The sequence below is a fragment of the Toxorhynchites rutilus genome, chromosome 2, assembly GCF_029784135.1.
Source record: "Toxorhynchites rutilus septentrionalis strain SRP chromosome 2, ASM2978413v1, whole genome shotgun sequence".
NCBI lineage: Eukaryota > Metazoa > Arthropoda > Insecta > Diptera > Culicidae > Toxorhynchites > Toxorhynchites rutilus.
Genome location: NC_073745.1, coordinates 26853099 through 26870894, shown reverse-complemented (window position 1 = coordinate 26870894; position 17796 = coordinate 26853099). Strand labels below are relative to the sequence as shown.

Below are 17796 nucleotides of genomic sequence, written 5' to 3'. Positions count from 1 at the left end.
TGGGCAGTCTGTCACTCATTATCCAGTTCTACGGATCCTACCGCAAGTCCAAATGATCATAGTAAGACGCTTTTCATTTTGGACCTCTCAGCAGTTGTTCATGAGCATCACGATCTTGGATCGATATTTAGAAGATCGATCTTTTCCTTTCCGATTTTCCAAAGATCAATTCAGCTACGATCGATTTAGATTGCTAATCGTTGGTGTTGAACAGGTGAACGATGATGGCTTTAGTGTTTGATTTTCATTTGATTCGGATGATTTTCAATTTCTATCCTAAGCTGTTGAATTCATTCCAGATATCAGGTTTTATCCGTCACCATATTGGTTCTACTGTTCAATTTAGTATAGAAAGAATTGAGTCATTGAGAATTGAGAATATGAGTCATGATATTCATGATTATTCATATTTCATTTTTCCGCCTCTCCGAACATCCGGGACGACGTTTCGTTGGAACACTTGAGTGCGAATGCGAAATTGAATTTGATTCACAACATTGTTCCGCCAATGCACTCGGTTCATAGCTTCAGTTCTCCAACCCCGACTGCACCGATTCTTGCCAAGTCCTGCTCCACCTGGGCCAACCAACTCGCTTGCTGGGCTCCTCTCCACATTGTGCCATCGTCGTGTCCATAGAGAACAACCGGTCGAATCAGAAAATTTTACATGGTACACTTCGTACGGGGTCGTAGTTTATTGGCCATTAAGGATTTGTGGAGTCCATAGTAGCGAATTCCTTAGACTATGCGTCTTCGAATTTCACGGTTGTTGTTGTCAGTTGTTATCAACTAGTCAAAGTAGACGAATTCCTCTACCATCTCGAGCTCGTCGACTTCGATCACAACACTACTACCAAGAAGAATTCTGTTGCGATCAGTCCCTCAGTCCCTGTTAGCATGTATTTAGTCTTAGACGCATTGATCCCAAGCCCAATCAGCCCTGCTTCGTGTTTCAGTCGGCTATACAAGTCCGCTACCGTCGCATGTGTTCTTCCGATTATGTCCACGTCGTCGGTGAAGCAGATAAACTGATTAGACTAGTTGAAAATAGTGTCCGGCATGTTGAAGCCCGCTCTCCGCATAACACCTAACAGCGCCACGTTGAAGAGCAGACAGGAGGGACTATCGACTATCGGAGTCCCCTGTGAGTCTCAAACGATTCCGACAGCTCACCTGGGATTCGCACACTGCAACGCACACCGTTCATCGTTAGCTGAATCACGCTTGTCAACTTTCGGAGAAGGCCATGTTCGTCCATGATCCTCCATAGCTATCGTCGGTCGATTGTATCATATACTGCCTTGAAGTCAATGAAGATGTGGTGCGTAGGGACCTAATACCAGAGCTGCGATTTGTCGTGAGAATCAAGTGATGATACTCACACAAAGATAATCAACAAATTTTGTACTACGATTATCTTTGGTGACCATCACAAAGCCAGTTCAATAGTGTGAGAAGAGTATTAGCACAACACTAACACATGGTGAGCTTCTACTTGACAGTAGAAATCCCAGCTCTTTGGTGAGTGTCCTGTTGCTGAAATGTCAGAATAGTGCGACACTCAAAAGTCTAGCTGATGGTTTGGTGTTTGGCGATATTCACAACATTCGCCTCTTTGTGTTCGTTCTTTACGACCAGGGATGCCAGATGTGAATATATAGTTTCATTTTAAATATAATTTGAAGAATATTATACTTTTAGGCATGTATTTTCTTTTCATCTTTTCAGATGGCCTTAATGTTTTTAGTGGCACTTCGCCGACTCTACGTAGTATTACACGTGTCATTTGTATTAGTACTTAGTTTGTGGAATGACACGCCTTGACTATCCCCTCTATTGCGGATCCCGATCGGGTTTGAAATTAGCAAAATAATGCATTTTGAAACCCGTTCGACTTCGATTTTTTTTTACTAAATTTGTTTCTCATCATTGCAACGGTGCTAAATTTGTAGACATGTTCGCAATTTTACTGATGTTTGATGTCCTGCCTATCCTGTTGCAGACTTATATTTTTAGTTACTAGCTGCAGGGATATGGTATTTCTACTCTTTATGACTTGATTCCCTGCGCTAACAACCCCTTTTTTCATACATTACTTTGCTATTCTCGCGGTTACAAAAATATCTGCCATTTATACACATCAACATTTCAATTTTTTGTCGAAGACTTTCAAAAAAAAAAACATCTGACATCTCTGGAGGTGATGATATTTAGAGCCCCCGCACACTACAGACTTTTTTTTCAGCCGACAGTTTGGTCGGATCGGCGTACTGGTGCAAAAACCGACCCAATTGAATCGGTGTAATGTGCGTACATGCATACCTCTCCGTACTGATTAAGAAGCCGACCGAACTATCGGTCGACAAGTCAGTCTGCAGCATGCGGGGGCTCTTACTTTGACAAAGGCCAACACGAAAACAAATCACCAAGTATTTTTTTATACATTATACATCAAATATTTTTGTGTACAATGGCTCTCTGGGTTGACCGCTACCGACCGCGCCAGCTGTTCGAACTGGACTACCTGATTAAGCTTCGCTCCCAGAGAGACTTCCCGCATGTTCTACGGTCCTTCCAGGCCAGTAAGAAAACTCGCATCATGTGTCTGCTGCGGAAACTTTACCAACCGGGCGCGGAACGGCTACGCAATGAGATAATCAATTTCACAACGCCCTCGAACCGGAAGGTGGAAATCAGGACCATCAGCAGTAATTACCACATCGAGTTGAATTAATCGGTTGCCGTGATATATAGCAGGGTGGTCGTATCGAATTTGATCAAGCAAATTGATCCCAGTGGGTAGAGGGAATATGAGACTCGTCTTGTCCGAAGTGGATTAGCTGACCAAAGATACCCAGGATGCGCTGAGAAGAACCATTGAAAATTATTTGTCTATGTGCAGATTGATTTTGTGCGCCAATTCTACTTCGCGGGTTATTCCCGCGGTTAGGAGTCGTTGCTTGGGAATAAGAGTGCCGGCTCTATCTTAGGAGGATATTCTTAAAATTTTGAATGTAAGATTGTAAGATTGCTGGAAGTGGTGAGGAAACAGCTATACGAACTGCTATCCCAAGGCGTTCTATCGAATGTTATAATCTGTGGATTGGTACCGAATCTGGTTAAAAATCGCGATATGAGTCTGAAGACGCAAACGTTGAGTTTGCCGGGTATTATGAACACCGGGAGCAGCCAGGAAGCAAATATATATTCCATCTGGAATTGTTCGTGGCGCAGTATAAGGTATAAGAAGTTTCTCAATAAAGCCTCAATGCAAGAGGATGATTTTTGAGCGATTCTTTGAGATCACTTTTTTTTCGTTTTATGAAAAAATTAAATTTTTGTGTTCATCTCACGTTTATTAACTAAACTTCAATAGTTCTCAAAAAAAAACACGCCTTGTCGGTTTTCAATCGGATCGTTTTCATGATCCGCAAATAATTATGAAATGGTAAATTTATCAATATACTTAAATACCATTTCATTCAAAAACCATTATGCTGCACCATGTTCATTTGAAAATTATATTTAATGTAACTTATAAAATCATGACACCATAATATTTTTTATTATATATGTCTGTTCATTTTAACTACAAGAAATAAATATTCGCTCGATTAATCGAATACTGAAGGACAATTGTTCGAATGAATCGAATATTGGCGCACGATTAATCGATAATCGAATAAACGAAAAATTTAGACATCTCTAACAACAACAACTTCTACTTCAACAAACGAATCTAAACAACCGTCGCGATTATCAAAAATGATTGGAACTGTCTGATCACTCACATTTCTACTACCATCATACGCCACAACCACCGCTCTCGTAACGTAAAGTTGTAAACAGAGCGATCGGCAGTGAGAGGCATTGGAACCAACCGTCATTTGGTTAGGTGTCAGAAACAAGAAAGTGAGTAGCACTACTGAATATTTGGATCTCACGTACCGTGAGAGGAATTGAGTGGCTATGGTCAGCTTTTTTGTGACATTGACGGTGATGGATTGCAGCTCTGCCTAATACTCGCGGCACTTTTGGAGGATCTGCCGCAGTATAAAAATTGGCTATAGACGGCGGAAGAGCATTTGAGACAGAATTTTGTAAGCACCATTCAGAATTATGATGACACGACAGTTCCCAAAATCCAGCTTGTCACCTTCTTTACAGATGGGGCGAATTACCCCGTACTTCCACTCCTCCGGTAGCTGTTCTGCGTCGCAGATCCTGACTATCAACCGGTGCATACACTCTAAAAGTTTTCCCGGGCCTCCCTTGGAGAGCTCCGCTACGAGTCCATCCTTACCAGCTGCGTTGGTGTTCTTTAGCTGATTGATGGCCTCCTTAACTTCACTCATCGTCGGGGATGATACATCGTCGCTGTTCAGGTGTTCATCGTCGTGCTGCCTGCACCTTTCGATCACCTCGCGTTCGTTCGTCAAGATGCCTCCTTCCTTGTTCTTGCACATTTCGGGCATTCATCGAGGGGAGCAGCTTCCAGTTCGTCTACCCCCGGTAACGCAGCTTCAAGACGCTGCGAGTATGTTGCAGCAATGTTCGGCTCCTGTAGTCGTCGTGGGTGATACCGTGGTGAGCGCTGGTGTCTTATGTTATTAACGACTGACAGTTTAGAACGCAGTTTGACCATCACCAGGTAGTGGTCTGAATCGATGTTAGCGCCACGATAGGTTCTGACGTCGATGAGATCTGAGAAGTGCCGACCGTCGATCAAAACGTGCTCAATTTGTGTTTTTGTTTGCTGTGGTGATCTCCAGGGTATTGGAGGCTGTGCTGGAAGAAGGTGCTACGTGTATTCTTGGAGGCACAGGCGCTGAACCTACCAATTACCGATCTGAACTCCTCCTCTTGGCCGACCTGAGCGTTCAAATCACCGAATATTTTAGTTGCCACCCGTTATTACAGCATCGTGAATTTTGTCATTTTGCAATTTTTTTGTCGTTTTTACCGTTGTGCCGCTCAGATTGAACTTTTTGCTCAATGCAGGCCGTCTCTCACCTTGAGCAAGGCAGATTTCGACCTTCGTCTCCAATGTCATGGACCGTTTCGGCTTTTTTGTGACAGGCACATTCTTGAACAACACCTTTTTCGGACGTAAACATGTAGAAGTAATCAGATGCTAGATTTCATGCATCACTCAAATTTCATGCAATATTTCCGCCAAGCAACAATGAATGTGTCACCCATACAGAGATCGTTCGTTGATTGGGTCGGAAAATCAACTCAATTATCGAATTACACTCGCTGACTGGACTACAAAACAGCAAAAGCAGTACTTCGAATTGATGATGACGTCTACTATTGATGTGATGAATTTCATGCCAACTCGACCGGCTGTTGGCAACACCATCTCAGATAGCAGCGAAACGTTGCGGGTGTAAACGCATGGGTCTTTTAAACAACTTGGAATCATACATAGCATACTTGGAATATTCAAATCTGATCGTGGCTTTGGTTCTCATGATGTTGGATGATGATGCGCTATCTCCTTTCGTTGGTGATTGTCCAATGCACTGGTGGCTTTTGTTTATAAACATCCTCTCGTTTCGATGATGACTAAGGGTTGGCTGGATATCAGGCTGGATGAAGATTCTCTTCGATGATGGGTGTTTTGTAAACGACAGATAATGTTGGATAGCGTGGTTCTACGGATTCGTAAGCATTCCTCGGAGCATTGGGTGAATGTTGCGATGTTTGGAAAGATAAACGATTATGGTGGATGGCGTGATTCTATTGATTCGTCAGCATTACTCGGTGCATTGGTTTAATGATGGAAATGTTGGTGTTTGGATGATCAGCGGTTTTGGATATTCGTTGATGCGGAGTTGATATTCACGTTTTCAGGATCGGAAAAGTAAATGTGCTCGTTGAGTCATCCTTTGGGAAAGGGTACTGTGATAACTTATATATAATAGTGAATATAGTGTATTCGACAAAGTTTTAGATCTTTTTAAAATATGAACTATCTCCCTATAAAAGTGCCCATCTTCCGATGTATGGGTGACTTGTTGGAAATTGTATGAGAATTTTGAAAAAATATTTTCGAGAAAAATGAATTTTAATTTTAAAAATATATTTTTTGTTCAATGAATTTTTTATCCAAAAATTTGCTTGATACTGTATAATCAAAACATAAATAGTTTCTTACATTTCTCACAAATTCGACCATCCGACAATAAGTCTTAATGGTAAAAAGTAAAGAGTAAAGATTGGGAAAAGCCATCTTGAGCAAACGTAAAATTTGAACTCAATGCATCATAAAAACCCAATATCTTTTTTATATCGTAAACAAAAAAAAATGACATACAATTTTAGCAAATAACAGAATTGGATAACAATTACAACAATACTAAAATACGCATACATATTCACGGTTGCACATGAGATAATCTAAATGTACATAAAAACTTCCACGACGGATTATATTCTAAAGCCATCTGACGAATAGGTTCGTGAAGACCATAATTAGTGCGGTGCGCATCAACCCGTAGCAAATGTTGATTTCGTTGAGGCCGAACAGGACAGTACAGCTGAAGTCGCGACAAAACAGCAGGGCAGTCTAAACAACCCGACAGGATCTTATGGACAGTCCTTGCAATGATATCCTTGCGTCGTTGCTCGAGAGGAACTATGCCATCAAGCTGACAAAGTTCCTCGTAAGGTGGTAAAGCATCGGGGTTTCTCCAAGGCAGCATGCCGCAAATTTTACGAATGAAGCACTTTTGTATCCTTTCGAGACGAAGTATCCAGTACTCATAATGCGGATTCCAAACAACACAGCTTGTCTCAAGGATGGAACGAACTAAAGAGCAATAGAGAGTGCGTAAAATGCCAAGATCACAGAATTCTCTACCGATTCGAAGGATAGTTCCAAGCTGACAGTACACTTCATTGATGATATAGATATAGTGTTGTCTAAACGACATTGGGTTATCCAAATCGACACCGAATTCCATGACACTATCACTGTGCTGGATTATCGTGCCATTAATGCTGTAGTCAAATATGATTGGTTGTTTTTTGCGGGTAAAGCTGATGGCAGTGCATTCCTGAATGTTGATTGTCATGTGGTTAGAACTGCACCAATCCGCAAAATAACAATCAAGTTTTGAAGTCTCAAACAATCTGTGACGTTATCAATAGACAGATAAATTTTAACGTCGTCAGCATAGTATAATCTTGTTCCACGTGGCAATAGTCGAGTGATATCGATTTAACGGAAATTTTGCGATTGCGTAGATATGTGCTTAGCCACGAAAGCAAGCTAGATGATACTCCTAATCTGTTGAGTTTGGCAAGCAAGATTCCATGATCAACGCGATCGAATGCCGCTTTCTTTGGGCGTAGGATTGAGAATCACGTGCCTTCATCGCCGCTTTCCTCAATGACAGCTTTGGGTTCCGCTACTATTTTCGTGTGTGTTTAGATTCCACTGACATTATCGGTCTTTCACTGTGATTCTAGAATTTCTCTGAATAAGGAAAGACGTCTAACTGGGAGGGGTGAAGGTATTATTCACGTTCCACACAAGATGATCAGTTGCATGCAATTGAGGGTCTTACTATCCGTTCACTTTGCCCAAGGCCACGTTTCGATCAGACAGGTAGCTTTCACGTTATGATTTCCGTGTGAAAAGATCCCTAATTCTGGATTCGCCTTTCCGTAAGAAAAAGTCTCAACTGTATTTATTCATATGATACTGGTATTGCACCACAAAACATGAACAAGGTTACAAAAATATCGAAGAGGGTGAAATCACTGGATTCTGCGTCGAACTGCTCTGTATCACACATACACACATAATAGCCTCACACACTCGCTGCTTCCATTAATCCATGATAATAGCCAAATTTGATTGCATCTCCACAGTTATCATTTCAAGCGGAGTTTAGTAATGTCCGTACTTTTTTTTAATTTTAACCATATTAGACACCATTCGCAAATGACGGTCAAGTAGTTGGAAATGGAAACTTTGAGCATGTCGAAAACACACACACACTGTCTGTTTAGTTTAGGATTGCCTTTTTGTGCCACGAAAGCAAGTAGCTTTTGACAGCTACTTTCAAGGAGCGAGTGGACACACACACACACACACACAATATTGTAAGATACGCCACAGTCATATACAGAAATACGCAAATATACTGAATTTATGACTAAAAAAAAAGATGAAACATTAGCTTTTAATCCACGCCAGAACGAATCGTATCGTATCGTATCATTGAGAGGGACACAGAAGAAAATATTAAAAAAACAGTGAAAGAATGTTTGATGTTTGTAATAATATGCTGTTAACGAATGTTGAGATGAATGTGTTTGGATGTGATAGCTGTGAAAAGATTTTTGACTATGTGCACTAATATGTAAACCATAAATGAATAAAATTTTGAATATGCTTACCGGTGTGGCATTTTATTTCACTAGAAACGTTGTATCATTTTATCACTCGCTCGAATACAGCACTGCTGTATTATCCTTGTATCCAACGCATAACATTGCGTCATTCGGATGGAAGGCAACGCATGAAGACGGTCCTCTCTTCAGTTCAGCATTCACATCGCACAAAAGCTCACCATCGGTCGAGTAGACGCCGGTCGATTCCCCAGCGCAGGCCACAATATCGTAGGCTTTATGGAACGCAATGTCGTCTACCGCTTGTCCATCGATTGTCCATTGTTTCAGCGGAGCAGACGGCTTCCTCAAATCGACGGTGTAGAAAACTCCATCCGAACAAGCACTCATCATGGTCATCCCGTCAGGTCGTACACTGATTCGACGAACCGAGCTTCGGTGCTTCGCGACTACCGCCATCTTACCAGCGGCATTAGAAGCACGCAAATCCAGCAATCTAACCCCCCCATCGGCTGCACCAACCGCTAGACATTGGCGTGAGTGACACTCGATAGCTGTCGTAGGGTGATCCGTTCCGGTATCGATGTCCGCAACCATCCATCCCTCCGCCAGGTCCCACATGCGAAGATAGCGGGGGGCTCCAGCCGACAGCAGTGTTTCACCGAAGGCGGCAAACAGAACCTTCGCTGTTTTAGGTGAAGGAATAGCATCGAGACCGTACAGTGCTTGCCAGGAATAACCAGGAACCGAGCCGGTCGAAGTCGTTTGCCATATACGAACTGTACCATCGCTATGGCCCACCAGTAGATTGTTGGAAACTGGTGGAACGTTGGGAAGTAACGATGTGATGTGGTTAGATATGTCTGTGCCGGTGGAGACGGTTGATTTCAGGATTGCACTTTCTCCAGAATAAGACTGCCAACAAACGTGATCCCTGGTGGATAGAAACAGAACTTTAGTGGTTGTTTTATCACTAATCTATATAATGATGAAAATAAAGTGGTGTGTGTATGCGGTATAAAATGCTATAAAACAACAATCTCACATAAAAAAAGTTATGTGATCTCTCAGAATGTCGCAATATTTAGTAGAATCGTTTCTTATAAAAAATGGGTGGGCTATATTTATGATATAACCGCAAGCAGGGCTCTGCATAGTCATAGTCAACTGAGAATAGTCAGCTGACTAACTGACTGACTATATCCATAGTCAGTTAGTAATGATTTTTGGCTTCTTCACGCAGTTTCTCCGCCAAAACGACTGAACAGTCAGTCGGGCGTTTATCTCCCTCTACCGACTCTACTATATCATTTCATTCTTCCCAGTCAAATTGTTCTCATTGCACTTTGAAGTAACCTCCCTTCAAAATGAATTCGTTCCTCTCTTTCTCTCTCCCATGTACATGTGCATGCATCGATGTTTGAGTTCAACGTTATTTGACATACGCTACAGGTGAGCTAGATTCTTTTGTATCGTACACGAAAATTACTTACACGTATAAAATAACGTGCAGTGTGTGCGCGCTATTTTGCACGCCTAATACTAACTAATACTAACGCGAGGACCTTTATAGGTCCTAAGTTCGTTGGTTTGAGTTCACGATGGGTAGACAATAAACCGTCCGTTGATGGGGTAACTTCATTTTTGCATCAGAAATCATGTTTTCGTTCCTCTTTATATGGACGTAAAAATAAGATTGTGTACGCGGGTATGAATTAGTGTCAGGGGGAAATGGAAGTGTGGATTGAAGTCAGTTGAATGAAGAGGCAGATTTGTATTCATTAGTCGAGTCAGCTAAAATAACCACTGACTGGACTAGTTCACCAGTCATCCTCGCTAGTCAACGCTAGTCAATTCATTTTCTAGTCAAGTCACTTTTTGTTGGCGGCGACTGCCGAAGCAGTTCTAGTCGAAGCGAAGCTACTGAGAGTAGAGTCGGTCCTCATTTTTCACCTTCGAAGATTTCGGGCCCTGACCGCAAGGTTGACGTGGGGCTACCGTTTTTTAGTAAGCATTTGTTTGTATTGATTAAATTATTATTTTTTTATTAAATCGTTTATTTTTACAGGCTCAGTTACATAAGTTTAAAGGAGCCAAACTCCTATCTGTATTGTTACAGATATATATACACATTTTTCATTAATTCTAATGTTAATAAAGTAGATAACCGATTACTCGATAACCGATTACACAATTGATACGCCCATACTTTGCATTGAAGATCGTAGTAACGATCCCCGATCGATGATAATCTGGAATTCCATGGATTTTCTCCTTCATGATCAGATCAAAATGTACAGAGGAATTGATGTAGTCAGGAAAACAAACACGGTTGGGAATATACGAAGAAGGATCAACCTGCATGGAGATGAATTCATGAAGCCAGAATGAAAATTTAGTTCGATCAACTGCTCAAAATTTCCGATCACCACTGGATTCATAATCTTACACCGGATGAGAAACCGAAGAGATAATAAATTGAAGCGATCTTTTAGTGGGAGTACGCCTACCAAAAAATGTTCCTCGAGACTCATGGTATGCGTTGAGGGCACACATCCCAACGCAATACGAAGACAAAGATACTGAATTCGCTCGAATTTAATGAGGTGTGTTTTGGCAGTTGATTGAAAATAGAAACTGCCATACTCCATCACTGAGAGAATAGTTGTTCGAAACAACATTATAAGATCTTCGGGATGGGCTCCCCACCAGGTGCCGGTAATTTTACGGAGAAAGTTTATTCTTTGTTGACATTTTTTACTCAGATAACTAATATGGGCCCCCCCAAGTACATTTGACAGACACCACTCCATCATCTGCAAGTTGTCTTAAGCTGCCATTTTGTGTAAGGCAATTGTCAATGTTGCTTACATAGAAGTTGTACAAAAGGGGGCTTGAACAGGAGCCCTGAGGGAGGCCCATGTAAGAGACCCGACTCACTGCCGAATCTCCGTGAGAAAAATTCAAATGTTCCTCACAAAGCAAGTTATATATCATGTTATTCAATAGAGGCGACAGACCCAGAGTGTAATTTGTCTGAGAAAACTTCTAATAAAACAGAATCAAAGGCCCCCTTTCTGAAGAAAGCAACGCAAGACAATCATTCGTTCCCTAGCCCCTGCGGAACCCATATTATGTATCTGAGAGTAGGCCACTCGTTTCAACCCATCGATCAAGGCGAAACAACTTTAACACGTTGAGCCCCGGCCAAAATAGGGGACCGACAGTAAGCTTTTCGATAGTGAACTTTTCGAAATATCTATTTGTAGCTTGGTTGTTGTCGTTTCCAATGCCGACACTCTTCGAACGAAAATTCAACTGTCGGTCCGGTCAGATTGGTTAAAAAAAATCATTGTCAGTCCCCAGGGATCGACGCGGGGCTTAACGTGTTAATTGGTATCGTTCCACGTTTTGTCGAGTCGCCCCTTGCAGTATGGCTGCGAGTGCTGCATCCTTCTCGGTACTCGCCATCAAATCATTCGTTCCGTTGTCCACGTTGTTCATACCCGATGACGATGATTCAAGGGTGTACCAGAATTCATCAAGGGGAGCAGTATCCTGCTCTTCTAACCCCGCTACGAGTATGTTGTAGTAGCGTTCGGCTCCTGCAGTCATGGTGTGTGCTAATGTCTTATGTTATTGACGACTGACAGTTTAGAACAGTTTGAACATCACCAGATAGTGGTCTGATTCGATGTTAGTGCTACGATAGGTTCTGACGTCGATATCTGAGAAGTGTCAACCATCGACCAAAACGTGATAAACTTGTGTTTCCGTTTGCTGAGATTATTTCCAGGTGTGTTATCATTATCAATTACCGTTTGATTATCGACAAGTTTCCCTATGTGTATTCTCTAGAAGGCTTCTGGGAAAATAAATTCCCAAAAATAGGAAAAACGAATTGTCAAAACCGCTTCGTCAATAAGAATGAATCTGACTTCTTCTGCTGTAGTCATCTTTTTTTAAACCTCAAAAATTAGTATTTATGCTACATCAGTACATTTATGAACCAAAAAATATAACAAATCCATTGCGTTTTCACTACCAATACTTACCTGAAGGCGATCGCTAACTGCTCACCGGGTCCAAATCCTATCAGATCCGGAGCGTGCTGCGTAACAATACTTTTCCGCTCTTTGAGAGCAGCCACCGAAGGGTTATGCTGTCTCGTATCGTTAAACTCTGCCTCACTTCCAACTCCTTCGTGTTGAGCTTCCGCAACCATATCGTCAGCCGCAGCAGTTACAGTAAAACTATCGAAAAAGCCCTGAATTGATCTTTCGAGAAAAGATTTCCTCTCCGGCAGTATCAACATAAGCTCGTCGATAATTCTTTTTCTGGCTTTCTTCTTAACCTGGTCGTTTTCGGTAGCCTTCCGTCTGATGAAGGACACTAGAAGGTGCATTTCTGGATCTTCCGAAAGCGAATTCAGCACGCGCCACAGTTTGGCCACCTCAGCCTCTTTGTATGATTTGGCCATCAGTTGAGCTCTGTTGTGCTTCTTTTTAGACTTGCTTTTGTTGTTCATCAATCCAGACGCGTTTGATTGTTCCTGTTTGCAAGCGGAAACCAACTCTTGAACGTGTCCGACAGCGGTCGATCGAAGATGTGCCGTCAGTTCTCCGTGCAGAAACGGACTACAATTGGCCACGAAGATGGATAAAATCTTATCTACGATGCCGTCTTTCTCATCCGAGTTCTTGTTAGCTATGGCCCAAGCCTCAAGTGCAACAGCGCGCATTCTAGGCTCCGGATTGCGGAAAAGCCGTTCAACATTTATTTCAACCAGTGTTGACTTCCCTTTCGCCAGCAGGGCCGCAAGAAGAGTGATCCCCATTCGAATGTCTGCGTTCGGATGATCCATGAGCTTTGAGCAATATGTGGTCAGTAATTGTTTGCTATCCGCGCTACTTGGAAAATTCTTTTCTACGACTAGCTGTAGAAATATTGTCCTCAAACAGAAGTCATTATCTGAATTTTTCGGTAGCTTCGAGAGTAGATTAACTTCTGATAGACCCTTCAGGTGGCACACTTTGGATAGTTTCGTGGACAGAATGTTGGTAAGGAACATTACAATCTTTTCGAATAGGTTCTGATCCACTGAATTGAGACATGTGACTATTTCTCTCGTGATTGCATCCTGTAGATGTGGTTTGCCGGACAAATTTTCCCAACATTGATTGAAAACATCAAAATAGTCCGAATTATATTTGGAATACGTCAGCACCTTTGCAATCAAATATGTGTACTGCAAGAAAAGAAATGAATCTAAAAAAAAAAGTTTCAATTATAGTTTCCGATTCGAATTACTCTGGGTTTCATATGCTCCATGATATCCGCTAGGAATCCGTTGATTAGAGTGAAATTTGGCTTGTCACAGTCGGGAGCTAGTTCAATCGTTCGATCCATTGCGCGATCCCACAGAACCCACATTTCTTCGCCACTAGACTCTGGAAGTGGGGGATAAGATACCGGGATACATCCGAATTTCTTCATAATTCTTTCCGCAAGCATAAATCGGCGGAATAAAGTCGCTACCAACAGATCACTGTGGAACAACCGTTCGAAAAGCTTTGTTGAAAAGCGATATCTAGCGATGGCATCTGTTGTTATTGTCAAGATCCACTCTAGCTGACCGTACAGTGAATATTTATCTCCCAGATCTCCTGGAATCGGCGCCGCAATACGGCCAGTTCCACTAAAGTGCCAATCGTAAGCCACCTGGACGGGTGTTGACAGCAAACAGCTGAATAAGTCCGTTGGCGTTAGCGATGAATACGCCGAAGAACCCAGAGAGCAGCAAGCTAAACAGAAACTCTTACTGTTTGCCTCAAATAACTTCGGATAGATCTCGGCCGTGTCACATTCAATCACGAAAATCGCCGGAAAATTGATCCAATTTTGGACTTCGGCCATTGACGATTCAATCTGAACACTGGAGTACGTGTCATCATTGAGCCAAAAACTTGCCACATTAGAGCTATTGAACCGTGGTTCCGAATGATCATTGTAATGAATCACCGGAAATGTCGACGGGGAAATACGATCTCGTGCTAGTTTACAAACTTTATGGAGATCCTCCCTGGAACAGTCCGGAAGGCTTCGGAAAGTAACACGCGCAACGTCGAAGCGTTCTCGCTCAACGGTTGAGTTCGATTCGTTTTTGGATTCCTTCGCCATTGTCCACGATTGCTCTTCCATCCACAGAATATTCATCCAGTGATTTGTGCATTGGGTCAGTCTCCAGAACGCAACATCTGGTAATTTCACTCGAGTGTTCAGCAGAACAGAAGGCATGATGTTCATATCTACATTTAAGTAATCGATTAGAGTTTTTTGTAGAATTATTGGTGAGAATCAACTTACTATCTATTTTAGGTAGATATTTATTGAGAAAAATGAAAGCACGTTTACTTTTCCAAATAAGCACAAATTCAAATGAAATTTGCAAGTCATTCTAGTCCGGCATAAATATAGTTTAGTACTAGAATAGCTTGCACTTTAGGAAAAATTTGTAATGGGTTGTATCTAGGACACAACCGCAGTTTTCGACGTAGAACTACGGAATTATATTATTCAATCCACTTGTTCATCACTTCGGATATTATTTTAGAATGCATCGAAATTTTTGTAATATTATTTTAGCTACACCCATATCTCGCTATGCGGCCGCTCCTTATACGGCATTTCGTCATAACGGCCCTCTCCATTTGAGGCACGTTTTTGATTTACGGCATAAACTGTTTCGCTATAACGGCAAAAAATTGTTGATATCAATACATAATTTATGGAACATGAAGTTGTTTCATTTTTGTTTATAGATTATGATTTGTTTTTGAAGTCTGTTATTATTTTATGTACAAATAAAATGAAAAGATGATATGTATTTTGAATGATAAACCATTATCCATATTTTCCGTATTTACAACCGATCCGATTGAATTTGTATGAATTTGTATTAGAATAATTGATTCTCTATACGGCTTTTCGCTTTGCGGCCTAGTTTCGTGGAACGTATCTAAGCCGTAAAGCGAGATATGGGTGTATTTAAATTTTTACTTCAGTATGGGTCAAGTAGAGTCGAAATCTATCAGTACTTCTCGTTTATATGGCTCAACTCGCATCAGACTTTCTCCTTCCCACTCAAATATCTATCACAAACTATGAACCCTTTTGCTCCTATATTCCGCTTGAGATGCGATCAAACCCCACAACATGCAACAGTAAGATTACCCTGCTGGAATTTGAAAGCATACTTTCATGAATTATACGTTTATCTAAATAAATGCACTGTATATCTATATTCCAAAATTCTGGATAGTCTTCAATATCCGCACTAGCACAAGAAATTCTCGTATGCTGCTCTTCTTTGTCGTAGCACACCTCGATACAGAGGGCTGTAGCATCTCTACTCACCCTTCTTCTATCTTATACTTACGTGCACTCATTTTATTCATGCACATCCAAAATTACTGCCTAACAGACAATCTTCACTAGGCCATAAGACACCAGGACGAAGCCTATTCGATATCCCTTCCGTATTTACATAATTGTACCTAAACAGCATGCGCAGTATGTTTATGACCCAATCCATATTTTCGGCATGCGCATAGAATTGCTCACGCTGCAGAACACATTTGATATTTATGACCCACTTCCTACTTTCGACATGGGCATAACCTTGCTCACGCTGCAACGCACATTTGTTTGTCAAACACATGGTTGACATTAACTTATTTTGAAAACATCGTTGGTGGCTTGAGTTTGGGGACGGAAAATGGGAACATAAAAACATACACCGAAGTTAGTTGGTAAGTGAAGAGAGAAAATAAAATCAGTCTTATGAAAACCTAAACGCGCGGCAGTCTGTAATCCGAAAACGTCCCATGAGTTACCGTCGGACATCACGTGTGTTAGAAATAACATCACTGGGCTTCCTTTCCTTGTATCGAGTTGTGTGTGTATGTGTGAGAAATCAGCATGAGGCATTAATGATATCCGCTCGTTGTGTTATGCTAGCTCACTCGCATCTGTGTTTACATTCTATTCTATTTTTGATTTCCGCCTCTAGCCCTGAGAAGGTCCCTCGTGGAAAGAACCTCTATTCCATACTCCTCCTCCACCCGACAAGAAAACAATCCTCTCCCGCTCGACGCTCTGCGGCAACCATGTTGCTTTGATGATCACCAAACGAGAAGTGGTGTGGCTTCGAATCGCGGATGGCTTTTTTATACCAGATATGTTGAAAACGGACAGATACGAATGTATCAGTTGCTCGTTATTGATAGCTCTGGTCGGGAATGCACACAAATCGGCAGAACAAATGTATGGGAAAATGAGAATGCTTCCAGTTTTCATTAATTTAAACTGTTTAGGCGTTAGTGGATTGTACTGTATAGTAGATCAAACGAATCTTAGAGAATTTCCGATTCCATTGGTATGCGAAGTATCAGAATTTGTTCGTTGTGAAAATAGTCATTAACGCTAACTTTATTTCACGAAAACGTGACATGTTTTTTGATTTGGCACCCTTCCTGAAAGACGTAGTTCTACGTCAAAATATTTTAATTTAGGAAATTTGAAGTTGTGAGAAACAATTGTTCGAGGGACTTATTTTGCAAACGAAATTGCTGATAATCATCGTTACTAACGATATGTTAATCGACTTACTGATGATTCGTTAGGCCTAAGAAATAGTGCAGACGGTACGATGCAGGCGCGTTTGCGGGAAAGCTCTAAGGCCGAAGACATAGTGAACGCGATTCGATGCGAAACGATTAATTGGAGGTCATCGCGTGACATACTGACATTCTGATCCGGCGAACTCGAAATGTACCCAGCAAACATTACATCGTATAACAAGCGTATATATAACATTATATGCCCTAAAATTTGGTTGGCATATAATGCGCCTAAAGTGCGATTCACATACACCATCTACGTCACGTTCAAGTTCCGTCCCGTCACGTTGCGTCAATTATTCTTCCAAGCAGTTCTTATGTAAACATTCACATACACCGGCAACGGGAACTTCGACTTGCCGTTGTTAGTGTATGTGAATGCTTCAATGGAATTCCTCCAAGGAAGAATAATTGACGCAACGTGACATGACGGAACGTGAACGTGACGTGGATATTGTATGTGGATCGCACTTAACTGGCATATGCATGCAAAAGTGGAGGCCATATACATACATGGCAAATGCTTACCGGATTTGTTTGGATGAATATGCAACTTTGACCGGCTATAATAGCGATTATGTTGAAATTGAATTGCGATCTAATATGAATACATTCATGAATTGTCAAAGCACCAAATACGACTTTTGCCATACTCATATATGATTTATTACAGACATAGAAAAAAAACAAATGGCGCAAAATATTTTCGTGAAATGTTTATTATAGCCTCACGAATCGCCATTCTTAT

The 17796-nt window shown here is 41.4% G+C and overlaps 1 protein-coding gene and 1 pseudogene across 1 annotated transcript; one reads left to right on the top strand and one right to left on the bottom strand.

Moving 5' to 3' along the window:
* The first annotated feature begins 51 nt into the window (after positions 1–51).
* LOC129765326 (replication factor C subunit 3-like) lies at positions 52–8430 on the top strand (annotated as a pseudogene).
* LOC129765324 (protein raptor homolog) lies at positions 8419–14794 on the bottom strand. The gene is made up of 4 exons (XM_055765501.1): positions 14734–14794; positions 13678–14675; positions 12423–13615; positions 8419–9301 (listed from the first exon to the last, which is right to left on the bottom strand). The coding sequence occupies exons 2-4, from the start codon at positions 14671–14673 to the stop codon at positions 8458–8460; spliced, it is 3033 nt and encodes a 1010-aa protein (XP_055621476.1). The 5' UTR covers positions 14674–14675; positions 14734–14794; the 3' UTR covers positions 8419–8457.
* Between the last annotated feature and the right edge of the window lie 3002 nt (positions 14795–17796).

Excerpts from the sequence above, each read along its gene's own strand:
- LOC129765324 (XM_055765501.1), bottom strand. The coding sequence starts at position 14,673 with ATGAACATCATGCCTTCTGTTCTGCTGAACACTCGAGTGAAATTACCA. Across the intron at positions 13,616-13,677 it reads TGGAGCATATGAAACCCAGA|TACACATATTTGATTGCAAA; the intron begins GTAATTCGAATC and ends CTTTTCTTGCAG. Across the intron at positions 9,302-12,422 it reads CAGTTAGCGATCGCCTTCAG|GGATCACGTTTGTTGGCAGT; the intron begins GTAAGTATTGGT and ends TCTATCCACCAG.